This window comes from Ixodes scapularis, unplaced genomic scaffold (genome assembly GCF_016920785.2).
Source record: "Ixodes scapularis isolate PalLabHiFi unplaced genomic scaffold, ASM1692078v2 PGA_scaffold0__279_contigs__length_252992795, whole genome shotgun sequence".
In the NCBI taxonomy this organism is placed as follows: Eukaryota; Metazoa; Arthropoda; class Arachnida; order Ixodida; family Ixodidae; genus Ixodes; species Ixodes scapularis.
Genome location: NW_024609835.1, coordinates 104926661 through 104954118, shown reverse-complemented (window position 1 = coordinate 104954118; position 27458 = coordinate 104926661). Strand labels below are relative to the sequence as shown.

The following is a 27458-nucleotide window of genomic DNA, read 5'->3' as shown; positions in this document are numbered from 1 at the left end:
CCTGGATTTGAGGTGGTGCAGAGCTGGGTTGGGAGTTCTGCAAGGTTGTAAAGTTTTTAGGTGCAAGTCTTCAAACTGCCAACTACACTCGTCACCTCGAGAATGAAAAGGAAGTTCTGCACACTGTTCATGTGCTGCACGAAGTGGTTCTTGCCAGATTTGGCTGTCGGAAAATCTGAACACTATTTGCATTTGAACTTTGTATGTTTGGATACAACTAATTTTTAAATGCCCACAGATACCACTACGGTTCTTGAGGTGAAAATAAGTATAGTGTGTGCAGTGCTCCCCAAACTTAAACAGAACACTATCCTGGATGAAGCTAAACAACGGCATTTTGACTTGGCACTTCGGAATGGTTTGTTAAACGTCGCAAAACCATTATGACTGTCGTCAGGATAGCGCTCCCACGAGAAAAGGTACAGTTTGCGTGCTCCTTTTAAGTTTGGTGAGCACTATACCTTCAGTGTATGTAAGATATGAACCTGTGTAACTTTATTTTTGGTGATAAAAATTACAGGGCAGCACATGAACCGATCTTGCTAAGCGTTCAGCGCATGCGTGATACCGCTATAGCTTTAGTTCACAGAATGCAGATGACTGCATGTGAGGGCTCGTGCAGTCTCGTGCTCTCCCCGCACAGAGCTCCAGTAAGGTTGTTGCATTTGAAAAAAGGCTAAAGTACCCTCAATGCATTGCAGCAGAGGTGGCGTAGTAAACTGGCTAGTGAGATCGGTCTACTGGTGTTCGAGGCAAATTTGTAAATACCACCATTGTACACAGCCACATTTAGCGGGGAAACTAAATTGGTGCATAGTTTAAACGTCAATTTTTCCGCTAACTCTAATGGGGAAACTTGCCGCTAAATCCTTGTCGTCCTTGAGATCACTATTGATGTCCTTGGGGTCGTTCTAAATGTCGTCTTTGACATAGTCCTTGAAGACGTTGTCTAGGACGTCAAGACGACATCTTGACGTCGAAGACGACATCTAGAACAACCTCTAGGGCAACCTCAAGGCAGACGTCCTAGAGGACTGCGTGTAGGACAACCTCTAGGGTGAACTCAAAGACAACCTCCAGGACCACCTCTAGGAGACGACGTCTAGAACGCCCTCATGAACAACGTTGAGGTCGTCGGGTCCTTAGAAGAGTGTGCAAATGTGAAGGAATGCGTACTGCCCGCACATGCGCAGCGCTATGGGGTGCAAGTACAGCGAGCTAAAATGGCCTGCTGCATCAGGAGGCTAGATACCAGGTAGAAATCTGTGATTAATCACTTAATAATGCTATCACATTAATGATTATCTCTAGAATTATGCTATATATATCTTCAGGTGCAGTCTGTAGAACTGGAGTAACTAGGGTTGTGAGATGTGGTAGATCGATCTATCCAACCGCCCCACGCATGCGTGACGCCGCAAGCCTTGAAATTCTCGCCAATTGAAATGTTCTTTTAAAAATATCTAAAGAAAAAATAAATAAACCATTTGAAGTAATTATTTATTTATAGCACAGCCAACTAACTGCATCTCGAGTGCATTTTTGGAGTAATCTCCCAAGCCTAAAAATAAAACTTCTACAATCTGCATTTTTTTTACGCAAAATTTGCTTAGAGGATTAAAGTATTGCCCTTAGTTATACCATTTTTTTTTTTATTTGATAACCGACGCGCCTGTGCACAAAGCGAACGGGTCCCGTAAATGATTGTACCGGAAGCTTGCGCTGCCGGTTAAAGCCATAAAGGATGCTTTCAACCTGCCGTGCGGTTCACAGACGCAAAATACAAGTGCGTAATGCAAAAAACAAAACGATCAATTTGAGAACGTTTGCAGTTCCTGGTGCGACTGGTGCCACCTTCCCCTCATTTCTAGGAGAGCGCACCGCGAGCAAGCTTCACAACACTTGTCTCGAGTGCGCCGATCTCCACCTCCGCAGCTCGGAAATATCGAAAATTGAGGCCAGCGGTTGAGGCGATCAAAATCGTCCCGGCGCTAATCACGGCGTACGGCTGGTACGGCGTCATCAAAACTTCCGAAGGAGAGCGACGGGGCGACAGGAACACAAATGTGGCACCAACACCCAATCTGCGGAGCAGCCAGAGCTGCCAGAGCGGCGACGGCGGCGACGACCCGAATGACCGCGCGCAAGAAAATAGTTCCAAGCTAAACTTCCGAGCAAATAGCTCGTTCTTTGAAAAATCAACTCGTATGCCGTATTTGGGTGTCCTCGGGCATTTTTGACCAGATGGTAGCGGTTAGCAAGGGCGAAGTTCGTTAGGTTGGGACCGCCATGCAAAGCACGATCGGCAGCAGTTACTGCCTTGTGCGGTCGCTCCCTTCGTGCGCCTGTGGGCGCCCGTCGATCCGTAAATATGCGGTGCCTGTTTTGCGACAGCAGGAAGCAGGGATGGATCGTAGCAGAGGCGACGGGGGCGCGCCACAACATCAGCGGCGGCTCTGGCCGGCACCAACTTCACGCAGAGCTTGACAGTAAAGCAGTGAAGTGTGCTCGAAATGCGCCGTGATGCCATGAAACGAAGACGAAAATTAGTTGCGAACGGCGAGCGAAGCAAGTCTCGTAGTAACAAACAACAAACAGCGGCGATGGCGGAGTTTCGGACCTTTAATGCGACCGTTCTCGGTATAAAGCAAGCTCTGATACCAACTAGCGAGCATGCGAGAGGCACGGGTAAGCGTTTTTCACGATTATTCGCGCAATAAATGCGCCCATTTCTTGGCACTTCGCAGCGATTGCAAATGGCGTAGCCAGTGGCACGTGATCAACGCTCTTGAGTAACTGCTGTGCTGCCGTGGTCCCCAGGTGTTGTCTCCTAGCAACAAAAGCCGAAAGTTCCAGTCCGCAAAATTCGAATTTCTCTCATTTATATCCTTTTGACGAACACGGGAGTAGCCCTTTTTATTTAAAAGAACCGGCGTTGTTTTTAAGGGGCCGCGCATGCCCCCACCTGCTTGACATGAGTCATTACTGCGTCGAATCAAAGCGCCTCGACAATTTGGAAGCCATGGTCCGCGCTTGCACCCTTGCATCAACTTGCGCTCGCGTTTGGACGAGCTGTTGAAGTAGACAATGAGCAATTAATATCCGCATTTGGGCTAACCTAGGGACTACTGCGTGAAATAATCGAGGTGTGGTGGTTTACAACATTGAAGATGCTATTTTTTGGCTCGACCAATAAGAAAGGCGCTTGTGCACGTGACGTTGTCCTTCCTCGGCGAAGCATTGACTGTGATTGGACGGTTTGAACGTGACCTCATGAATAGTAATGAGTTTGCTACGGCGTACACGTACTTTTGAAGGAGACCCCATATTGAGGTTGCCGCGCTGTTTGGCGCCCGCTTTTTCAGAGCTCCCAGTATTCTGTCGCCGGTCGGCTGTGTGCCATTCGCCTCTGCTGCTGTCGTTCAAATGGAGAAGAGGATCGAACTGGAAAAGCGGGGGAAAAACCCCGAACAGGTAAAAGCCTTTACCCCGTTGATCGTGAAACGCAACTCAGCTTAGGCGTAACGCATTTTTGTGCGAAATCTGGTTTTTCGTGCGCCTTCTACAAATTGTGCATCGCCGGGAGCGCAGATAATTCGGACCTCTCGAGGCACAGGCGGTCTCTGTTGTCGCCGCTCGCCGTCAGTCCCCTGGTCATCATCTTGTCAGCAGCTGACATCAGCGACTTATGCAAACGATTTTTGCGACGCAAAATTGACGTTAAATTGCGAATTCTTTGGGCAAGCACCGACTTGCCGCCTAAAACGTTTCGCGGATGGTTGCCCTTAGCGTTCTGTGTATTTCCTCCCACATGGGTGCGTCCCCGTTCGGTCTCTGCTATAATTGTCGCACGCACTATTTTATAGCTATTGCGGCTGGAAAACTTGTGGCGTGTGGATAACGTGGACGATTCGGCTCTTGAATGTCAACATGGCGCTATTAGAAGGAGGGGAATTTGAGCGCTTAGCCTCTCTCGGTGTTTTCGTCGGAGATCTTGCACGTTGGTTCGATTTTATTGATCCGACAGCGCGTGTGGGTTTGCAAATGCCGTGGAGAATGATGACCCGTGTCGCGTTTGGAGCGTACAAGACCACGTTGTGAGACACCGGTAGCCGCCATTACCGGCGATGGGTCCGTTGCTTCGGGTGTCCCGGCGTTGGCAACTCCGAGCGAAGGGTATTTTCTCGGCCGACGGTAGCGTTTCTTCGTTTCGGGTGGCGGACTAGGTTGCATGGAGTGCGTCCGATGCCGCGTGCGGTAAGTGTCAGCCGAGAGCCATGACTGGCCTTGGTCGCTCGCGAATCGACCGCCATGTTGGCTCCCGGCTGGATTGGCAGCGCAGTCGAGTGGCGGCGAACAATAATAATAGCTGCCGCCGCCGTCTTCGAGTTCATTAAGAATACCGCCGCTTTCCGCCGAAAAACTTGCGTCCGTAAAAGAAAATAAAGGGAGCCCGGGTTAATGTGGCCGCTTTTTAACGACTACCTTCGCGCCTCGAAATCGTAGCGTTTGGTTTTTTTCTTGTGTGCGTTTTTTTGTATGTTTTTTTTTTCTTCTCATTTTGGCTAGCTTGCTATTCCAATATGGATCCCCTTTGTGTCCGGTGCCGAAGAAATGGCGCGCTTGCGTTAGCAGTACGAAACGTAGTCGGGTCGAGAGGCGTGCGTGTGTTTCGCTTACGAGGGGCGGCTGGGGAGAGCATCGTCCCATCTTGCCGGCGGCGGTGCCGCGCAAGTTGCCTCGTATCGCAGCTCCGCGACCGCGCGAGGCTGGCTCACTTCCGCCGCTGCTTCAAACCCCTGGCGGCGCCGCCGCCGCTGCCCAGCACTTTCCATCGCCGCTTGTGGCTCACGTATGTTCTCCCTCCTCCCCCCTTTTTTTTCTTCTCCCTTGTGCTTCCCAGATACACGAGCTAAACCTCGACAACTGCAGAAGTACCGCCATCGTAGGCCTCACAGAAGAGTTCGTCAACTTGGAATCACTCAGCCTTATAAATGTGGGTTTGACGAGTCTCAAAGGATTTCCCAAGCTGCCCAACCTGAAGAAGGTGAGTGCCGAAAGTTCCCAGCCGCGCGAAGGGTTCTAACCGTGCGGTTATTCTCGTCCCCCAGTTGGAGCTTAGTGACAACCGAATTTCCGGCGGTCTCAACCTCCTGCATGGAAGTCCCAAGCTGACACATTTAAACTTGAGTGGAAACAAGATCAAAGGACTCGAGACACTGGAACCGCTGGTAAGCAGCCTGCATGCTTGTTTTGCAAATGGATTATGCTTCCTGGAGGTGTCTTGCACTCTGGGATAAAAGTGGAGGATAAACTTATTGGATGATGCCTAGTCCATTACGTTACGAACAAATTGAAGTTGTCATGAGAAGCACCGATATGGGAATGAGGAATTTAATTCGGTGCATTATAGTCATGTTTACTGTTGTACCATGAACCACACAATTCTAAAGTGCTGGTGGAGTTTGAGCATGCAGTAAGCAGCAGTACAATGTGACGAATCCCTGTATTATGTTGTGTTAATGACCTGCTTGACGTTCATATTTCTTTAAACAAGGTTAATGACCTCAGTTGACTGGTTTATGCCAGTCTTTTATTTGGTGCATTGTGCATGCAGTATTCTTGATTTATTACTGCAGTACATGGCTTAGTGCTTTGTCCTGCCTATTACGAGCATCTGTTTTCATGCATTGTACCAAAGTGTTGCTGCTTGCGACAGTAGACCTCACCCTAAACTGTAGGGAGTGGCAGCTTACTTGTCCTTTTTGTTACGAGGTCTGCGGGGACTAAACTGGGCATTTATGCAGAGCTGGTGAAGTCCGACGTCCTTGCACCTAGTGCACAGAGCTCAGAGTGGTCCGCTTATGTTTCAAATCTGCAGAAGGAGTTCAAGAACCTGAAGAACTTAGACCTGTTCAACTGTGAGGTGACCAGCATTGAAAACTACCGGGACAGGGTTTTTGAGCTCATCCTCAGCCTCAAGTACCTGGACGGCTACGACCGGGACGAGAAGGAGGCAGAGGACTCGGAGGTGGACGAGGAAGACGGTGCGTTTGCTCTGCTTTCTTTTTTCTGGGGGCATGCCTGGAGCATCTTCTTTTTGCCCTGCAGGGAATGAGGACGAGGAGGAAGAGAATGATGTGGATGGAGAGAGTGACGGTGAGTCTGCACCAGGATCACTCGTGCGAGCATTGCGAGAGAGTTCCCGTTTCCTTGCAGAGGATGATGAGGATGACGTGAATGTGGATGATGAAGAGGACGAGGATGGGGAAGAGGATGATGATGTGGATGACGAGGAGGATGGAGAGGAAGAGGTCGGTCTCGAATACCTAGAAAAGGATGACATTGATGTTAGTACCTTTCCATCATGGGGGTCCCTTGGTGTCTAGCAACTTGCTTGCTCTTGATTTTGCTCGTGGTGTGGGGGGCCACTGACGTTGCTCTCGTTGCAGGAGGAGAGTGAAGGAGAGTTCTTCAATCCTTATGGTGCAGAGGATGACGAAGACGGTGAAGGTGAAGGTGAGTGGGCTTTGCCCGAGTTGTGCACGTACATGCTTCTCTGTACCAGCAGATTTGCTGCATGATGTTGCCCAAAGAACATTCATGCTTGCTGCTAGTAGGGGCTTGAGTATGTGTAAGGGGGCACATAGATGCTGGTGCTATTTAAGGGTGTGGAGTGGGCATCTGGTATGGTGAAATGGAGCTAGAGCTTTGCAGGATGGTGGAATCCTGGTGTGAGTATGCCACAGCTTACACTGTCTTCACTTCCTTGTAGAAAATGCATCTCCGAAAGGCCAGAAGAGAAAGAGAGAAGACGACGGGGAGGAAGACTGAGCACATGCAACTGAAACATCCCGGCATCTTTAATTTAGATTTTCTTTATTCATTGTCACCCGTAGACTTGTACAGCGGCAGGTGGAAAAAAAAACATGAAATGCAACATCACAATCGCATCATTCTCAGTACCTGTCCCAAGCCCCCCTCATCTGGATTTCCTGCGTCAGCTTGGAGGGCTGTTTACATGCAGCTTTCAACAAGATGAAAAGGGGCTGCTTTTTTTTTTTTCCTATTTCATTTTATTGTTTCCCTGCCACAGAAAAAAAAAAAAGCCACATTTTATCTTGTGTATAGCTCTGTACCATTACAACAGTTGCACTTTACCTCAGACCAGCTTTGAGGCAAAGTGTGCATGCCACACATTCCCTAACCCTGAGCTCTGTTCCTCTTTGGGGAAACTGCTGGTTTGGCAATGAGCAGGGCGGCGGAGACTGGTGGGGGCAGAGCGCCAGCCTTTAGGGACAGGGTGCAGCATGAGCACATTACATCATCGTCATCTTCCGAGACTCCCTTCTGCCACTTTCTTTCGTCGGTTCCCCTTTGAAAACACTTCCATGATGATGAAAATGAGGTTCTTTTTATTGTTGCATCAAGAGGTGCAAAAGGGAGGCCTGCACTCTGCCAATTTAAAACTCGTAACTTGCATAGTGCAGGCTTTGCTGTTGCAGTCATCGTGTTCTGCGATGCAGGTATGCCACTTGGGTGCAGAAGTGTAAATTATCAGCAAGGGCTTTGTCCATGTTTGGTTCCATTGTTAAATAAAGTTTTTACTGAAACTGCTTGACAACTGCTGGAAGTGTCTTGTGATGTATGATTTGCACACATTGAGAGCAGAGTGTTTAGCTTCAAAGAATTTCTCTTTATTTGAGCCTTCCAACTGCACTGGCAAATCTGTTCCAACAAATGTAGAGGAACACCTCGTGACTCAATTTTTAGGCTTTCAACATTGTCTCCAATGAACAAATGGGCTTTCAGCCATTGGATAGCTCTGAACAAAATGCACTGACGTGACTTAGTATAACATACAAGGTAAGAGCAACTACCCCAATAATTTTGCTTGCTCAGATTCATGGGCTCATTCCACCAACAAAGGTAGGAAGCATTGGCAATCCTATCTGGATAAAAAAGGCTTTTGTCCTATTAGTTTCAGCTATTCTAATATCTAGGTTTTAATTGTTTTGCTGCTTTGTGGCTGGTGGTGGCCCACAATATGGGGGCCATAAACATTCAAATTTTTCATTTGCTTTTTTTTTTTTTGTGAAACTTGCATGCCTTGCATACATTGCAGGATAGTTTTGTGCCAATTGGAGGCAGTGAACAGCCCTCAAATGACCGCTATACAAGCACTTTCAATGAACAGCAGTGTGTGCACTCAAGTTAAAAAAAAAAAATGACAAAAGCCAAGCCGTATAAATGAGTCGAAACGGGTCGTTCATCTGCAAAGCGCTACTTCCAGTACGAGCTTAATGAGGAAAACAGCGACTGTGTAAAAACTGGTTTCGTCGCAAATACATGCAAAAGGCGATGCTTTGAGCGAATGGTCGAAGCACTACCCGGCATTGAAGTTCGAGACTTGACAAACAACAGCATGGCAGTCACCGGACCCCACACAGTGTTGTGCATTTGACGCAGCATATACTGTTTCGGTATGCCCGGCGATTAAGTAAGTGCTATTGCACGACAGCAGCGTTCTGCGAGATAAAAAGCACTGTCTCCCCCCGGATCGAGTCGCGTCTGTGTCCAGCTTGAGAGTTCCAGTTCGTGTCGGCAACATAAAAACGAGGCAGAATAGACGGCAAAAAGGGGGCCGGTAATTCTTGCATAAGCTCGAGAACTCGTTACACAACTCCAGCTGTGCACCAATCGAAAGCGGACACTGTTGGAATGCAGCACAATTTCATTGGCCCCGTCTGTCTCGGGATGCGAAGCACGGGCCGATCTGTTGCAGGCGTCCGTCGTCCGCAGTGGCTTTGTACAGCAGGATGCTTCGGCTGGCCCCGTGGAGCCTCGTGAGCCCTCCCCTTAGCGGCCGTTGAGGCCGACGCCCTGCAGCTGGGCCTCCAGCTCTTGGATCCTCTTGTCCTTGGCCGTCAGCTGGTCCTTGAGGCGCTTCAGCTCTGCCGCCTGGCTTTTGTAGGCCTTGCGCAGCTGCACATTAAGCCACAGGGGTTCAATCATGAGGGGCAAGAGGAACCGCGGGTGACATGCGTGCGGGCAAAACAGGCTTGTGTCAAGACCACGCTTGGCGTAACGACAGTTAAGTCTACATTTTTGCCATGTGTGCTTGCTCACTAAAGGAGCACTCTTGTTCGAAGTACTATGTTCAGCGGCTTCCGCTGTTGGCACGGCATTTGTAACAAAAGGTGCTAAATCGCTGATGTCAAGACCACGCTTGGCGTAACGGCGGTTAACAGTCTACATTTTTGCCATGTGTGCTTGCCCACTAAAGGAGCACTCTTGTTCGAAGTACTATGTTCAGCGGCTTCCGCTGTTGGCACGGCATTTGTAACAAAAGGTGCTAAATCGCTGATGTCGAGCATAAGGAGTGCCCATATGTCTGTGGCATAACTTGACTTGGATGTTTCTACGTGGTGACCCGCAATATGACCATACTGTAGTGTTTTTATTTTTATTTGACTAAAAGCTACACTAATGTGGTCTGTGCAGATGAGTTATATATCCAGGGGTACATAATAAGAACAATTGTCACAATTAATCTGAATTGAAATAAAAAAAGTTAACCTTTTAATTATTAAATATAAAGATATGGTTCCAATCAGAAACTTGCTGAGCAGCATTAATGCCATCCACACTTTTCAGCAGCCAGCATTGCGCCCGTTGCCCCCATGCCTGAAATATTTCTGAAATTTACTTATTTAATGGTTGCTGATGCTCAGGAAACTTCTAATAAAACATAATGTTTAATTTCACTACTAAAAAAGTTAATCAACAAATTTTAGTTAATATCCTACTTATTGTGACAATTAGCCCTTATATTATGTGCCCCTGGCTGTACAGCTTGCCTGCACAGGCCACATAGTGCTGCTTTCAAAGCTTTTTTTAAATCGACTGTAAAACCTAAAAAAAAAACCAGCCTGTGTGCATTTTATCCGCTCGCACCGGTGCAAAAAGTGTCTGCCTCGCTTACTTCGCGAGTGTGGCCTTCTATATTTACTCGAAAATATGGCAATCCTTTTGCCACCAAAACTTGCTCGTCTACTGCCCCAGAGAAAGGTTTAAAAAGCCTCCAGTTTAGGCCGGTCTGGCCACAGGAAGGGGGCTCACCTCGGCCTCTGTCCGGGGCAGCTCGAAGTCCAGCTCGGGCTCGCTGGCGCTGCTGTCATTGTCCTGGATGGTGACAAAGGTGGCCACGGGCAGCGTGTGGCTCGACACCACGTCGCAAAAGAGCCTCCCGGCGTCGTCTTCGTTGTCTTCGCTACCTCCGCTGCCACCACGGCGCCAGGCAAAGTGGCGACCCGGTGAGGTCGCAAACCGTTTGGCAGCCACCACAGGCGGTTTCTGCCCACCACTGTCAAAAAAAGGGGTGCCCGCATGATTACCACGTATGTCCACTGGTGCAGCTCCAGCGTGACTCTCAGGACCTTGGCAGGAGAGGTCTGTTTGCAACAAATATTCCAACATTCTGCCTGAAGATTGATATTGCTGCCACCAGCAAACAAATTCTTTTAATATGCTTGTGCCCCAGCTGTAACACCATATCCCTTTGTAAGTAGCATAAAAAAATTGTAGAGCCTTTTCACTTCACATGAGGATTGAGGACCAGCGAATCTTATTTTTACGATGTCTAAGATGATGCCTAGAGGACGACGTGCAAAACGACCTCAAGGTCGACCTCAAGGACGACATCTAGGACCACCTTGAGGATGTCTAGGATGACCTCAAGGACAACTTCTAGGATGACTTCAAGGATGACGCCTAGAGGACAACCCCTGGGATGATCTCAAGGACAACTTTGAGGATGATCTCTAGGATGACCTCGAGGACGACGCCTAGGATGCCCTCGACGATGATGCCTAGGACGACCTCGAGGACGGTGCCTAGAGATGATAACAAGAGATCAGGACCTCACTATCTAATAACGCCAAGGAAGGCAGACTCACGCTGGTTGCCCTCTCTTTTTATATTTATTTATTCATACTTGCCCCGACCCATGGGGAGCTTTCTGCCAACATCTGCGGAAGCATTTTTCTCAGATCCTAGCGCTTAACAGCTTCGCTGTAAAACAGAATCTTTCTGCACCGGCACCAGATCTACCGATGTTGAGATTACAAAGAAACTGCCGTAACAAAATTATAAACAGTATACATATTTGGACTCCATTAGAAAATTTCAAGTGTTGCAAGTAAAAATAGCACGTCTTAACTCAATGAATTTTGCACTGCACTGATATCCGTTGAAACGACAGTCCCACTCTCCATCAGTAGATTTACGTTGATGGGTAGGTGCCGCTAAGAAACTGGAAAGAAAAGTCGATTTTGCATTTGAGAAAACAAATTCTCAAATAATCTTCGTTTGGCCTATATTACGAATACCACAATTATTTTTTTTATTTGATGTGCCGAGAGGTTATAAAAGCCCTCCAAAATAGCAATGAAGCTCCTTCTCAGTGCGGAAAGTGCGAGGAGGGAATCTAGGGATGAGCATTGTGTGTTCTGTAGATATATCAACATTTCTGCTCCTTGCACTAGCATTTCCCAAGTGGTCAACGACATATTTTACAGTGGCAACTGTTACGGGCTCTTTCCTCCACTTGAAATGATGTAGGGCGTTGTGCGGGGTTGTAGGGTGTCCGTCGTTGATATAGTAAAAAATTAAAAAAAGAACATCCGCCAAGCCGCCAGGATTCGAACCAGGTCTGCCGAGTGTAAAGCAAGTGCGTACCACAGAGCTACGCTTATTTCTGCGATGCACGGCCTAATAATTGTATGTGTGGAGGACACCTGTGCATACGAGTCTCACACAGCGCTCGCTAGATGGCTGCAGTTACACCAATGTCACGCTACCCAAGCGTCGCGTCCATTAGAGAGCGTGTATAAAATAAATTAGTATGACTCTGAGATGAGCGTGTAACTCTCCGAGTGGACACTGACGATGGCTCTTCAACGTAAGGTGCAAAGCTATACTTGCTGCTGCAGCAAGGGAACACTAAGCTTGACAAACTGAAGAGCACAAAGCATCACAAGCAGCAGCTCGCCGTCTCCGTGCTCGCGAGAAAGAGGCCACAGCCGTCGCTGTACTCTGGATTCACATGGAACTGTTAAATTTTTTCATTCACCTTTTTGGTTAAGCTTCTGAAAGTCGGCAAGCCAGAGTGGAAAGTCTGTAAAGGTTGCCGCCATTCATGAGCGACGGCAGCAATCAGACAACTGGCAAGCCGGTTGTCTGGTTGCCGCCGTCGCTTATAGATGGCGGTAGCTGTCCAGAGTTTGGTGTCATCATTTGTTTGCTTACGGACACGATACTGGGGAAACTAGCCCTTAGCAGCTCCACTGTAAAAGTTATTTAACAGATTATTATTAGCCAACTTATAATGGTGGTTATTCTCTCATTGAATGTACTATTGGGTTCAAATGAAGTGCGAACAGTGATGGAACTTCCAGCGCAACACCGACACAGCGTGAAGGCTTAGGTTATGCTGGGCCAGGTTCCAACACATCGGAGTAGGACACACACCCTAGCAGTACCCTATTCTGCACTCCGCAGTTTTATCAGTTTCCAAAGGCCTCCGGAGGCGCAGCTTATGTTGACGGCCACATGCTCCAGTGTTCGCATTTCATTCAAACCCGATAGCACACCAAGCCTGATAAATACATGGTGCAGATGGCACCTCTGTAACCATCATCCCTTTTTTTTTGTAATCTTTTCGAATAAATAATAAACACCCTGTACATCCCATAACAGTGACAGAGAAAGTTTTTGGGAGAGGAGTCTCACTTGAGGGCGTTGTGACTTTGCATGTGGTTGTTCTCGCAGTTGTTGTTGTTGGTGGTGCTGCTGTTGTTATTGTGGTGATGGTGGTTGTCCAACTTCTGTCGGTAGTCAACGTTGTTCTCCTCCGAGATGAAGACAAACTTGCGCTCATTGTTCCGGTCGGCAGTCACCAGGTTCTTGTCTGCGGTGTACAGCACGGGCTTGTGCGTCCTGGCCCCCGCTCCAGTCTGTGGAGAAAAAGAAGCACGACATGGGGAACTAGTCTTGTAAGATACTGAGCGAGTGTCAACCTAAAATTTGGAGAAAAAATGCTGATGGGCCTGTGATAAGGTAGGCTTTACAGCTTTGCTCTGGGGCGCCACCCCTGTTAGCTATTGGGCAAGCAGGCGTTCCAAAATGCGTCCTTGGGGCATCGGGTTTTGAAGCGCAAGGATAGGCAACGCGGGGAACATGTAATCACGAGGCCGCCAAGCGTGCACCGTCATTGGTTGAGGTGGATGAAACAAAAGCATATGGGTGATTTTGGCAGGTTAACTTGCACATCGTATAGTCGGTGACGAGTTAAAAAAAAAACCCACTAAAATGAAAATTTTTTTTTTTTCAGTTTCTAGACGTATACTGAGATGAAAGGAACCAGCTCGGACAGCATTTGGATTTTAACTGCTGCGCTTTATTCCTCACTCAACTGATCACTTCTCTGCTTTGTTGTCTTCACTCATGGCCTGAGCAGGCCATGAGTGTCGCTACAAGGCTCACCCTTGTAGAGCCGGAGGTCCTAAAAGAGCTCCATGTAACATGCTTTGGTGTAGATGCCAGTGTGGAAAGTGCTAACGAGGGAGTGGGAACAGCATGAGGAGAGATTGTGGCCATGTACGCCAGTTTGATGCGGTCGGTTGCCACTAAGTCATGACAACCGTTGATGTCCAGTGTGAATGTCTTGGCTTGGCAATCAAGTACTCGAAACGGTCCATCGTAGGCCAACACTAGGGGTAGATAGATTTGGTCGCGTTGCAGGAAAACATGCAAACATGTCTCGAGGCTTTGGTTAACGAAGATGTGTCTATGACTCTGTTGAGGTGGAAGAATAGGCCAGAGATCAAAGATTTGTCGGAGGTCATCAACATAGACACTGGAGTCTTCTTTTGACTCGGCAGAAGGCAAAAAGAAGAATTCGCCAGGTAGGCACAGTGGTGTGTCGTAGACCAACTCAGCTGCAGAACAGTCAATCTGCCTTGAAGGCCTAGGAGAACGAGGGGAAGGTGGTCGGCCCAACATTCTCGCAGCTCGTAGGTGGCGAAGCTGCTTTCAACCGGCACTGCAGCCGTTCCACCATGTCGTTGGCTGACGGATAATAGGTGGTGGTCTGGATGTGTCGGACGCCCAAGATGGTGATTGAAATTGCCATGCCCTGTCGGTGGTGACTACAGCAGGGCAGCTGAAACGAGAGCGACTGCCTCTGCTGTCATGTCAGGGATGGGGAATGCCTTGGGCCATCTTGTGGGTCCGCCGACAGACGTCAGAAAATAGTGGGCTGCCCATGATGACGGAACGGATCCCACTAAGTCAATCTGGATGTGTGTGCGAACCTGGAGTCCGGTGGACGAAAAGGTGAGAGGAGGGTGATTATGTGTCGAGTGATCTTGACATGTTGACATTGAATGCATGTTCGTGCCCAGCGACAGACAACCCCGTTCATACTCGACCAGAAGAGATGAGCAGTTATTAACTTCCGTGAAGCACAAATTCCGGGGTGGCTCTAGTTGTGCAGATCGTCGAAAAGAGTGTGACAACACGCTGGTGGTACGAATGGGTGGGACACACCAGTGACGTTTTACAGGTAACCGTTACTCAAGGAAAGGGTAAGGAAACGTCGGCAAACTTCAGCGATTTAGGAGAGGCGCGCAAGCGTTGCAGCTCAGGATCGTCGCCTTGAGCGGTTGCCAGCTCTTCCCAGTCCACTGGATCTGCCGAGGAAATAGCACCAACGCGAGACAGTGAGTCCGCTGCAGTGCTTTTATGGCCGCTCTGACATGGCCGAGACCCACGGTAAACTCTAATATGAAGCAGAGGTGCCGGATCTCGCATGCTCTGTGGTCGCTGTGGTTCCTTTGGAATCTGAAAGTCAAGGACTTGTGGTCTGTAAGAACATGGAAGTTACAGCCCTCAAGGAAGTAGTGTAAGTGTTTGATGTCAAGGTACACTGCCAGGAGTTTGCGTGGAAAAGTATGGTACTTTTGTTCCGGATTCTTCAGTTCGTGCGAGAAAAATCCTAGAGGCAGCCAGTCATTGACATTCTGTTGAAGAACCGCCACGACAGCTACACTTGATGCGTCGGTGACGAGTTGAAGTTTTGCATCCAGATCCGGAACGGGGTGGATGAGCATTGCAGCGTCCACAAGCACCTTTTTCACCAATGAAGAAGCAGAAATGCATCTTCATTACACTCAAGGGGCGCAGAGGGTTCTTTCTTGGTGCAAGCAGGTCAATCAACGGCTTGATCGGTTGTGCACAAGTCGATATGAAATGGCGATGGAAATTTTGGAGCCCTAGGAGTTCACGCAATTTCTTTAAAGATGTTGGCTGTGGAAAGTCTCTGATGGCCGTAACTTTTGCATCTAAGGGCATGATGCCTCTAGCTGCCGGGTCACCATATCTGTAGGAACTGGGATGAAAGGAATCAGCTCGGACAATGTTTGGATTCGAACTGCTGCATTTTATTCCTCGTGCTGCAGAGGCTTTTCTGCTTCGCTGTCTTCACTCTTGTTGTTGCCTGAGCAGGCCGTGTGTGTCGCTACACATACATAGGTCAGTAAAGAAATTTTTCAGGAAAAATACAAAGTTTTAGCGTTATATCTACGTCGCGATACGCAATATAGGTGGAGGTCACCACCCGCTCTAGGCCCCACTTGTTACCACTGAATTGGCTTGACTGCTCAGCCAAACATGTTTGCAAGCATAATGTCTGTCGCGAAGTCTGGTGCACCTAGTCTGCCATTTGACATTGCATGCTAGTCGTGCGGACATACGCGTGGCGGAATATGGCATCATATGCTATTAGAACACGCTATACTACCACCTGCAACGACCGTAAGATGCAACCATGAAACCGGCGTTCTAGCGTTTTATGATGCCGAGCACAACCCGCAGTCCAACCAAAGTGTCTGTCGGCATCTGCCGGTGTGTGCTAAAAAAGCTTCTGAGAACTAGAAAGAACTAAGCTAAAAATAATCAAAATAATAGTGCCGACCTTTCAGCTTTTTTGTTCATGTTGTTTTTTGCATAACGTCCGCAAGTGAGGTGGGTAAGCCAGGTGCGCTACCAAAAACTCGACGGCTACTGGCCTTCTGGAGTGAAATGAGAGAAGTCTGGGTATGGAACAAGACACGGCTCGCATGACCTTGATCAGGCCACATGCCCACGGGGGGAGGCTGCGAAAAGCGACTGGTTTTGGGTAGTACAAACTTGCGCATCTCAACTGTCGCACCTATAGAAGTGCGCCTGCTCTGGTGCAGACTGCAATCACGGAGAAAATACAAAGAAATCGCATCGACCGCTGCCATGGTACAGGTCAAAGCTAAGACAGTAAGAGCGTAAACCAACTAGATGCCATTTCATGTGTTCTACAGAAAAAAAACAACAAGAAGTGTCACAACATTAGGTATTTTGATGTCATTACCCAGAGATAGGAGACGTGCACCCTAGCAGTGGTGGCATGTATCCCGCACTTTCGCTGGTGGGAGGATGCTAAGAAAAGTTTCCCTGGAGGAAATTATTGTTGCATGCTTGTTTTTAAAAATATGCCGAAGACACCGTCGAGATTTTCTGAAAGATGGTGTTTTATGCTTAAGGCTGCGGTCCCACGGCGGCCATGACATATGATGCTTTCCGCACGTTTTCGAAATGCGATTGTGGCGTGTTCAAGCTTTCTAAAATTATGTGTTATATATCATCTTGTCCTGTACAACATTATCTTTCCTCTGATGTAGGATTTGTTTTCCTAGTGCAAAACGCTAATTCAGTGGGCACCCGCGAACATTGGCCTTTTCGGCAAAACATGGTTTCGTAGTACAGTGGTACAGGGTGCACAATTGGAGCAAATTATTTCAAAATTTTAGAATGTTATAGAAGAAGAGTGCGTTCATTGTCATTAGAGGCTCTTTTTTCGTTTTTCATTTTATTTTGACAGATATTTACTTTAAAAAATGTACCTCGCGGAAGCACATTCAGTCGCGGATTTTTGGCCGCCTACTCGGTCATTTTATTTGAAACTTTTCACATGTGTTTGCAACTATGGTAGAAAGAGCTATGCTAAATTTCATTGTAATATGGCCTAAACTTTTTTCGGAATGCTCACGTGAAAAGTGACAAAAACAGTTTTTTTTGGCAAACTTCATTTGGTAGTACAGTGGTACAGCGCTTAGGGATTGGCACATTTGAATAAAATCGTAGACCTGCAAAGAAAAACATATTCTGCTTTGTCATTAGAGGCCCTTTTTCTAAATTTCACCTTTGAGTTTCCATAAAAAAAGTTTGAATATAGGCGAAATCACGAATTTGTTGATAGTCAAAACCGAGTATTTTGACCCTTTTTGGCAGACATTTAGGCCGATATTTTTAGTATTAAATGGAGATTACTGTTCCAGGTCTTGATTATTAGCCCACATTTTCACTAATCGAGCCTATTTATTAAAACAAATCATAAAACATACAGAAAACACAAATTGGATGTCTGGTTGCGCCCTCTATGTGGCGGTGGCTGAAATGTGACTACGCGAGGTTCAGGAAACTGCCGAGGATGGCGCTGATTCCAGCTGTGGTTGCCAGCTTCGGAAACTGGTTGTACACTTGGCTTCTTCCGTTTCTTGCAAAATAACGTGCTGGAAAACTTGGTCGAAACTCGTGAGGTCCTTTATGACACGGTACTTTCTGCTAATATAGCTTTTAGGAAGAATTTCAATCGCTTTCATATTGTGAAACGATTTTTTTTTTTTTTTTATGCGAGGCTCCACCGGTTCAGTTTGCTGAATAAATTGTTCACGCAATCGATATCGAAGTTTCAAATTACCGAAATGCCAAAATCTCCAGTTCCGCGTAGATACGCCAGATACGCAGCGTGACGCACGTGCTTCTGGTGCGTGTGCACGTACGTGTTTGCTGCGTGGTTCTTCGGTTGCTGCGAGTTTTCGCGTATTTATTGTGCACTGCTTACCTCCGTCTGCGCACGCCTCTCATCCTTGTAACTACCCCTGCTCTGTTTGCCTAGAGTGAAGTTTGTGTCTGTCTTTTCGTTCGCTGACTAAGCTCGTGTCGGTGTCCTTCCTACTGGCTGCTGTTCGTGTTTGCGTACCGTGTGTGTCGCTTTGATTACTAGGTCCCCTGCTTATGGGGTGGAGCAAGCGGTGGGCGTCGCGCCAGGGGTGGGTCGTGATTGGGGAAACAGCTTAGCAGCCGACGCCGACTTCGGCGCGTTTCTTCTGTGCACGCGCGTACTGTCATTGATATCGCTACTTCGCGCCGTGACGATGCTCTGATCTACAGGCCGGTCGGCGCTCGCGTGATATTGTTGAAAATTCTCGAGCGTGTATTTACGTTTCGAAAGCCATAATAGAATTAAAGTGGACATTTGGCCGGCAGCCGGCATACCGTGGCTCTGAAAACAGATTGCTAGGAGTGCCCTATCATTCGCTGGTTCCACGCTGGGTGCGCGCAGTCCGTGCTTCTGGCCTCCCCGGCCGCCCAAATGCGTTTTTCTGATGCTTGTTTTGTTTTCAGTAAACAGACAATAGATTCCTGCTGATATTCTCCTTTATAATCTTCACTCTTGACAACTCTTTAGTGTTGGAAGGAACTCCGTCAAATTTGACGATAATGCATGTGTAAGTACAACTGGAACCTCATAGTTGCAAGAATACTTTTCCTGGATTGTCTGCATTAGACTGCCTCCATGTGCGCTTCGCGCACATGAAGGCTCCCTAGTCTGCACCTTTCTGATAATATGATCGGTCTCCATAAATTGCACTTCCCCGCTTCGGGAGCACGGCCAGCGGTGGTTCTCTGTCGGTCATCGAACCTCACACACGTGAAGCGTTGTCAAAGCTGTGATATACCGGGCGTTTTATTATTATGTTTTGTTTTGTTTTGTTTTTTTTTGCTGAAAGAAATTATACTTTTGGTATTCCCGGGGATAACATTATCGGCTGCGGCGGACGTAAAGGAACGAGCGTAAATTGACAGTTAGTGGCCTAATAAACTAAAATTTTCCATTTGCGAACGCTGGAGAGGGGGCGACCTCCTCTACCCCGTTCGCTCCGCTTAAGTGGAACAGGGTGGGAGGAGCTCCCACTTCGTTCTTGACCCGTCACCGACTACAGTTGCGAATTCCACTTGTCATTTTGGAGCGATGACGAGATAGAGCTGAGTCATGTATTGCGTTCTCTGAGATGAAGAACGCAATGCGCGCGGAGTTGCTCCACGTATGCACCAGTCACCAGTAAAAACGACCTGTCCTCCGAGGAGGTCGAGCGAGACGTCGGCTGACATGGGGGTCGGTCACCTCACCGTCACCACCGTCTACCGTGCCTTCAAAAACACGGGGCGCAATGTGTTTCTGCAGTATAACAAAAAGTTGAACAAACAAGGTGCAAACTTTCATTTTTTTCCTAAGTGTGGTTTGCAGGGCTGAACCGAATACAAAAACGGTACACCGTGCTGGGATGACGTCGACTACAATGGTACACGATTATAACAAGAGCACAAATCCTGCCACATTATTTTGCTACAGTGATAAGAGCATATATATCTTTGTCTGCGATGCGGCAACAGAGACATTATTTCCAAATTAGAGTTCAAAGTTAGCCTTCGATGCTAGCACTGACCAACTCACTTCACTCACAGGGTGAAAACGTGAAACTTTGTATCATTCGGGCAGAGATCGAAAAATAACACGCACCGCTTCAACTTGGACACCCCAAAATAATTAACTTTAGTGGATCGCACGCAAAAGCTTCGCGTACGCAATAAAATTGCCGGTCAGAAGTACGGTTCCGCAAACAAAATCAACATATGAGTCATCAAATTATGAAGAAAAACCAGGTGTGAGCGTGCCAAAAATATTCAACATTTATTGTTGTCAATATTTGTTTTTCTATCCACGTGCTCATGTCGCAGTGGAAAGCCGTGAAACTCCCTATAAAATTATTTTGGGCAGTGTTTCCGACGGTGCTCGCTCGATCGTAAAATGCCGCTTTGTTGCTACTTTGGCGAATCAAACAAGGAAGCCACGTTCACCTACAATGCCCTGTCCACAAGAAGGGAAATCGAAATTTTCGCTTCGTTTTCTTTTTTTTTTAATATTCTTCTCTTCTGCACGATATAGGGTATGACTTATTATCCTTCCCTGTACTCTCGCTGCGACGAACAGTCGGATAAACGAGTCACCCTATGACAAAGATGGGGGTCCCGAAAATCTCCTAAAATCGTGTTTGTTCTCAGAGACACATCCGTGTGTAAGAAAAACCGCGGCCCTCTCCACGAAGTACGGACATATTTGATAAATAGCGTTGACTTGAGGTTGAACTTTTCATTTGCTTTGTAAACACAAGCGTGACGTCACGTGCGCATCCCACGTGACCCGACTGAAGTCTGAACTGGTGTACTATGTGTGGACAATAGGGCATTATTTTGACTTCCCGGCCGCGACGACCTTGGCGAGGGAGGACAGATGGGGGGGTCCCGAAAACTCCTAGAATCGTGGTTTGTTCGCAGGGACACACACATCCGTGTGTAACAAAAAACGCGGCCCTCTCCACGAAGCTTACACAGGCATTGTTGTGTAACTACTGAAGATGCCTCCCGCAAGGGAGGCGAAACGTCTAGTGAAATTGTTTTTTCCTGTTCTGTGAAGTCGGTGCTTTTATTTTAATTATGTTACCAGTCGGCCTGTGTGACCAGTGCTCATTTGAAGAATCGCCTTTGTCTTTCCTGAACCCTAACAAAAACACCCTCATAACATTTTTTTTTACTGTTCGGCTACGTTGGCATAGCCTATAATCGACATAATTTTTGCGAAAGCCTACTTTTATTTTATAATTATCTGTAACCATTTCTAATTGAAGAAGTGACAAGTATAATAATTATATTATGATTTCATATCAAAATTCGACGAACCGGGAGATGCGAAATTCGGTGAAACAGCTTTTCAAAAAAATATCCGGTGCCCGAAACTTGCTTATATTAAAATGTCTAACATGTGTATGTGTTCTAATACAAAAGATGAGTGCAATGTGGAAACTGAATGGCCTCACAGACAATTGTCAACGAGTTGGAATTTTCGATGAATTACCCTTTGTCGAGTCATCCTACTACCGATTGGCCTCTTTAATCAATTGCCCGTCGACAAATATTGTTGTTGGTTTATTTGCCATCTGCTGTAAGGGGAGAGTGTGGGGCTCGTCAAGCCGACATCTGCCAGCATTTTCATCACGCCTCCAGCGCCTGTACCGACTTATTATAATAACTACGCTCGTCATATTTTGTAAATAACGGTAGCCTTTAGCGAAAATTGTGTTGCATGGTTAGTTTCGGCCGTCAGCAAATAGTGAAAAATATCTATCTAACTATCTCTCTCTCTCTCTCTCTCTCTATATATATATATATATACAAAGGCAAAAATGCGTACTGTCAGAGTTACTAATTCGAAGTTTACTATGACGTTTCGAGCGGGGACCACTCTTCATCACCTAATGAAGAACGGTCCCCGCTCGAAACGTCGGAATAAACTTCGAATTAATAACTCAGACAGTACGCATTTTTTACTTTTTATATATATATAATACATTTTACTAATACAATGTCTGGACATTTACACTTACCAAGTAACCATTTTCAGCTGTGATTTGAGACTGTGTTGCACTTATCCCGCTCTTATTTATTTATTTTTTGTTTCTCTTGTTTCTGGCCTTTTTAGTATAGGCTTCCACCAGCTCGCTTGCGCGTGAACTCTAATTTCAAGTGAAACAAGTTTGTAAATTAGGGTGACACTATATAGGTTTGAAATCCTCTACCAATTTTATTGCCATTCGGTGAGCCACGTACGAATTTTGAAATATATCTTTTCATCCAAATAATCGATTAGTAAATCGAATAGCGATTCGGACGAATTTACTACGACGGGAAGAACGAATTTGCAAATCTCATGGCAATTAGGAAATTTCAGCCATCCTTGGTTTCCGATTGGTTGCGCTCAGTAGCGGCTCCCTCTGCACAGAGTAGCCTCGAGTCAGAATTCGCGGAGTCTCTACTGACCGGCCAAAAAAGTGCGGCGCTTCAACTGCTCCGGCCCAGACGACTTGATGTATTTGTATACGCCCATGACATCGGCCGCGATCGGCGATTGAGGTTCCGTTAGCCGACGCAAGCGTCAGCGGACGTCTCATATTTCCATACTCTCATTTAACTACAGAAACAAAAACAACAAAAAAAAATCATCCAGTTCATGTTCACTATGTTCACTACTGACAAGATAGTCGGTAGTCGACGAGTTTCCGTGCAAAGCCGATCAAAACGAGGCACCAGATCAACTTTTACGGCTGCCATCAGGAAAGATCTGGCTTGTCGCGTTCCCTCAACGTCACTCCGAATATTGTTTGTGCCCCGCGCACCATCCTCTTGTAGCAATATTTTTATTGTCCCCATGTGATTTCTTTTTTATGTTCTTACTGGTGTTTGATCATAATTCGGTCATTGAAATAGTTTTTGCTGCCGACCCTACCATTATTTTGACCCTCTGGCAGCAAAGGAATATTATGCCGGCATTACACACGAAATAAGAATGTAGACATTCCGTCCCATATCTCAAATTACATCACAATGTGTTTACACAACTGTAGTGCAGAGGTACGATGAGCAGGGTCTGAGAAAATATTAGTTTCAGTATTTTCAAAAGAGCGACGAAACAAAATAAAGAAAGGACCGCCAATCGGCAGCGCGTGCAAGCAGAGGCAGTAGTGACAGGAAGCGCGAGGTGTGTCTTTCGTACGGCCGGCATCAACTCACGCACTGTCCGAAGATGTTTTACTCGTAGGATTGCAACGCTGCGGAATGTAGGCGTGTGATTTCAGAAAGCGCGTCCTACCATTTCTACGCGCGAGTGCTCCTGCAACCCAAGCATTGTATACAGTTACGTCCTCGCGCCCGTGCCTTGGCCAGCCCCGTACACAACTTATGCGGTATCGAAAAGGCATAGTTCAAAATTGACGGTCCCACTTTTCCATACCGCTTCAAAACCCCATCTCGCTCAAATCACTTGGCAGCCGGACAATTTTGGCAGGGGGCCTCAAGTTGGGGATTATCCGGTACATTGTCCTCCCAACAATGAACGTGGGCGCGACGCGCCAGAGGGTGAACACGTGAAAGGAGGGGCGTAAGAGTGGAGAAGGAAACTCAAGGTCGCAAGCGACGGGAAAAAGGGTTTCGAAATTGGCGCGCAGGTTTTGCAGCATTTGCTCATACGGACAGCCAACGCCGCCCTGGTGGTTCAACTAATGTTTTGTTCAAGATGGCCGCCGTGGTACCGCAGCCTTAATATAGGGCCTAATTTTACCCAGAACTGGTTGAGGCGAGCATGTTGTAATTATGAATACTTAAAAGGGAAAGAATAAAAACATGGAGCACCTTCACAGACAACCACACTCTTTCATTGAAAGAGTGGGGTTCTGTTAAAGACCTCCGTGTTTTTATTCTTTATATTTTAATTAGCCAGCAGATGAAGACATTTAATTAGGGATGTGTGAGAAATGCCCTGAATATTGAATGTCACCACATCATTCATAGCCTTTGCAATGTTAGGAAAACCCACAACATACCGGCTCTTTTTTTGGTGTTGAAGCTAGGGGTGATAGTGCACTACACAATATGAAGCAGTATTTGCACACTTCCAGATTTGTGTGCTAATGAGTGCAGTTTTATGTCTGTGAAATAAAAGATACAAATAAAATTTTTAAAAGAATTGCTTTTAAGTCAGAAAAGGATGCTTTAAGAAGTGACTGGTGTTCCCAAAGTCCCGTGACTTTGTCAAAACAATTGAGTTACCGGTCCAGAATGCTGTATTTTAGCTACAGGATAGGTACCCGGCAGCGGCCATAAAGTGATATATAATTTTTCATCTGTGTGAATGCCACAAGTAGAAACCTTGCCTACCCCATCTTAGTGAAAAGTTACGGTGCACACAGCTATACTGTTAGATGAGTCAAAAAAATATAATTTGTAGCCCAACTGCCACTCAATCTTTGCTACCCTCAACACATTTACTCTGTGGATTTTGCTTTCTGGCAGTGCACTTATGCCACGTGGGCAATGTTGGCAAAGTTAAATACCCAATCCAGATAGCTGCCTTTGGATGTTTGAAATTGTTCCAAGTTTTCTGGCATTTTTGCTCGGTAGGAAGGTCGAATTCAATACTATTTATGTACTGGCTTATAATCGGTAACCAACAGTTTAGAATATTTGCACTTGTCTACTATGCTGATGCTGCTATGTGGCAGGCAGTCGCATAGCCAGGGGAAGGGCTTATGGGGTTTCAGCCCCCTTTCTTGAAACCCGACCAACCTATATAATAGATATAAACATGCATTTTGCACCCCGTGCCCCAAGTTATGGACTTCCCGGCCTCCTCAGCCCCCCCCCCCACCCCCCAAAAAAACAAAATTCCTGGCTATGCTGCTGGTGGCAGGGCTCTTATTTATTAGTACTTTTGAGAAAGACCACAAGTTGCCCATAGTTCGAAACTAATATTTAGACAAACATGAGAAGAGTCATTATTTTGGCACAGCAAACTGCGCTCAATAAAAAGAAAGGTTTCATCAAACATGGAAAATTGTCAGCTAAAGCATCCAACAAACAAATCAATTATAATGCAATTAAATGCAAAGGTGCAAGCGAGCTGGACAAGAATGACGAAAATAATCCCTGGAAAAGGGGAACAAGAGGGACAAAGGACAAACATAAATCTCCAAACACAGCTAGGCGACTGGTGAGCGACCGAAAAAATCCGCCTGGTCCGGGTATCGAATCCGGGACCTCCCCATTACAGGTGGAGCGTCCAACCAACTTGAGCAAACCAGGGTTTAGACCCGTTTGCTCTACTGACGTCTAACCCCTGGTTTGCTCAGTTGGTAGAGCGCTCCACCTGTAATGGAGAGGTCCCGGGTTCAATACCTGGACCAGGCGGAGCTGTGTTTGGAGATTTATGTTTGTCCTTTGTCCCTCTTGTTCCCCTTCTCCAGGGATTATTTTCGTCAAACAAATCAAGTCATGACAATGAGAAAATATTATTATAGAGAGGTCCCTGGACCATAGGACAACTGTGGTTGCATGGAAAATTACATGTTACTTGTACAGAACACAAACATCCTACAGAAATCCCTGGTTGGGAAAAGAATAATCATTGCTTGGTTGGCGTCCCCTTTTTAACTATTGTACATAACACGCATTCACAATGTCATGTTATGGGAATAAGATTGCAACTTACACTTGCATGGTAGTGAAAACAATAGTTAACTCATGAAATTATGTTATATTATTTCACAATCTGGTTAAAAATTGCAATTTGAGAATGAAAAATATTGCATTTGCTATATTTTGTGATTCAGAGTGCACAGGTCAATTGGCCTCGTCGCAGTTTGGTCGCAGGGAGTCGCAGTTTGGTCACCAGGGGTGACCAAACTGCGACTCCCTGATAAGCGTGCCCCTTTACCCTCCTGTGTCCACGAAACAAAAAGAGTTCTAGAATTTAAAAGAAGCTTACAGTCTTGGCAGCCTTGTACTTCACTACATAAGCTGGAGTACTTTTATACACATAGACGTGTCCAAAAACCCTGTTTCCTTTATTGTTCTAGAAAGAGTTTTGCACCGCATATGCAGAAAGGACATCAGGGGCAGTGGCTGGCTAGTGAACCATGCATTCAGTTTTGCTCAGGGGTCGCAGAGACGTTCTGCTGCCTGGTGTTATTTGTTGTAGTCGACAATTATACTAACCCCCTTAGAAGGGACTGTTCCCTCCATATCATTTCCTGTTAGAAGCAGCCCCCTCCCCCTATTTTTTTTTCTCCTGCTGCTCTCTGAACTTTTGTAGTTTTGTCTGCAACTCTAACCCCAAGTCACTTTGGTCACCCTTGCAATAAGCCATAGTGAGACAATTTTATCGCACATCTTTTTTTTTAAAGAAACTATATGCATAAAAACTACTCACTCGGAATCGGATACGAAACCGAAATCAAGGAGCATGTTCAAATCATTATTCTTGAGTATAAAGACTGGGTGCATGTTAGAATCGGGTGCACATTATAATGTGTAAATATGGTAGCTGCAAAGTACCGTAAATGTTTTGCAACTATCTTCTTTTTAGAACATGAAAACTATTAGTCACCACAAAACATGTTCTTTCCAATATCTAGCCATCTAGCTATGAAATATTAAAACACTCCACAACATAAATTCTGAAATCAATTGCAGAGCTCAGGGTTTATTATTTCCAGGACTGCCTGGGTTTCATGGCCGAGTTTTGTTGTTGGCACTCGAGTATGTTGCCCACTGTCAAGGAAAGGGATGTATTCACCATTGTTCCCCAAGAAGATCTAAGATAAAGTGTCCATGTACGAATTTCCAGTTGGTGCGGAATCGTGGTCAAGGTATCTACAATTTGGCGGAGGTCTACCATGGAGAAGGCATTTTTGTTGCCCTCCGAGTAATCCTCAATTAGCCTAAATTAACACTGTACCTCGTGGGTTTGGAACCTAAACCGCCAAAATATACTTCCAGGCACGAGAGAAGTAAATGTCCTCACCTTCATGGAGATTAGGATTGGGTTCCTGTTCTTCCCACTGAGCCACTCCGAGGCCGTCAGAGCTGGGGTCGGTGCCGCCGTGTCCGGAAACAGGTCGTCCTGAAACTGTTCCGACTGGAAACGGGCAGAAAAACATTGTATTTGGCCCACCCAGCAGCAGTTCCCATGTGCAAGATCATCATGGTAAAATGCCATTTAAGCTAGCATACCCTGGCTAATAACTGCAACAACAAAAATATGGCGTGCTGTACTTTCTATCAGTGCCGAACGCTCTGCAGAGCTTTATGCATGCCAAAGATGACTTGCTGCACTTACTGCACCCCAGTCTGTTTCCGTGTCGTCTGCTAGTGAACATCAGCTGACACATCCACAGCCCTATTAGCAGATGTAACACACAGATGAAAGATGGTGTAATGGGTGCACATCCTGCCCTTAGAGCACATAAAGCTTTGAAAATTTTACAACAGGCAGCACTGATAATACCATGCACAATGCATGCAAGGATAGTAAATGGCATGAATTCAAGTGATACGCAACCAGACATATTGGCATCCTCAGATATCAGGTTCTAATCCCAAGAACAGACCTTTTCTTGTTGCGAGTTTTTCACGCTGTGACACCTATAATGCAAAAAGCCACAGAACTGAAATCATTTGCTCGCTTTTGAGCATGATCTGTGTGGTTAAGGCTTAGAAGTTAGAACTGTTCGGTGCTCACATTAGCTTAGCAAAAAAAGACTTGCATTTTGTCAGTGATGCAGAGGATTCTGAAGATACAAATTTTACGACTTTCCTCCAGCACACTAAAAGCACTGCGAGGTTAATAATTA

General features: G+C 46.4%; 2 protein-coding genes across 14 annotated transcripts in view; one reads left to right on the top strand and one right to left on the bottom strand.

Annotated features, from left to right (window-relative positions):
- Positions 1 to 2170: 2170 nt before the first annotated feature.
- On the top strand, positions 2171 to 7621 carry LOC8024767 (acidic leucine-rich nuclear phosphoprotein 32 family member B). Of its 11 annotated transcripts, none has more exons than XM_040499736.2 (9): positions 2306 to 2688; positions 3366 to 3474; positions 4904 to 5047; positions 5112 to 5231; positions 5882 to 6047; positions 6112 to 6159; positions 6220 to 6314; positions 6453 to 6519; positions 6776 to 7621. In XM_040499736.2, the coding sequence occupies exons 2-9, from the start codon at positions 3427 to 3429 to the stop codon at positions 6832 to 6834; spliced, it is 747 nt and encodes a 248-aa protein (XP_040355670.1). In that variant the 5' UTR covers positions 2306 to 2688; positions 3366 to 3426; the 3' UTR covers positions 6835 to 7621. The 11 variants fall into 11 exon arrangements, with proteins under 11 accessions (XP_002407054.1, XP_029846694.1, XP_040355666.1 ...); XM_040499733.2 differs by having other exon boundaries at positions 2314 to 2688; positions 6220 to 6350; XM_040499735.2 differs by lacking the exon at positions 2306 to 2688 and adding an exon at positions 2751 to 2820 and having other exon boundaries at positions 6220 to 6350.
- The window catches only part of LOC8024778 (coronin-2B), a 237124-nt gene continuing 216719 nt past the window's right edge, over positions 7054 to 27458 (bottom strand). For all 3 annotated transcript variants that reach the window (XM_042289298.1, XM_042289294.1, XM_042289292.1), the window contains 4 exons: positions 26630 to 26743; positions 12793 to 13016; positions 10123 to 10366; positions 7054 to 8985 (listed from right to left, as the gene is read on the bottom strand). In XM_042289298.1, coding sequence (XP_042145232.1) covers positions 8860 to 8985; positions 10123 to 10366; positions 12793 to 13016; positions 26630 to 26743 — 708 coding nt within the window. In that variant the 3' untranslated portion in view covers positions 7054 to 8859. The remainder of the gene's footprint in view (positions 8986 to 10122; positions 10367 to 12792; positions 13017 to 26629; positions 26744 to 27458) is intronic.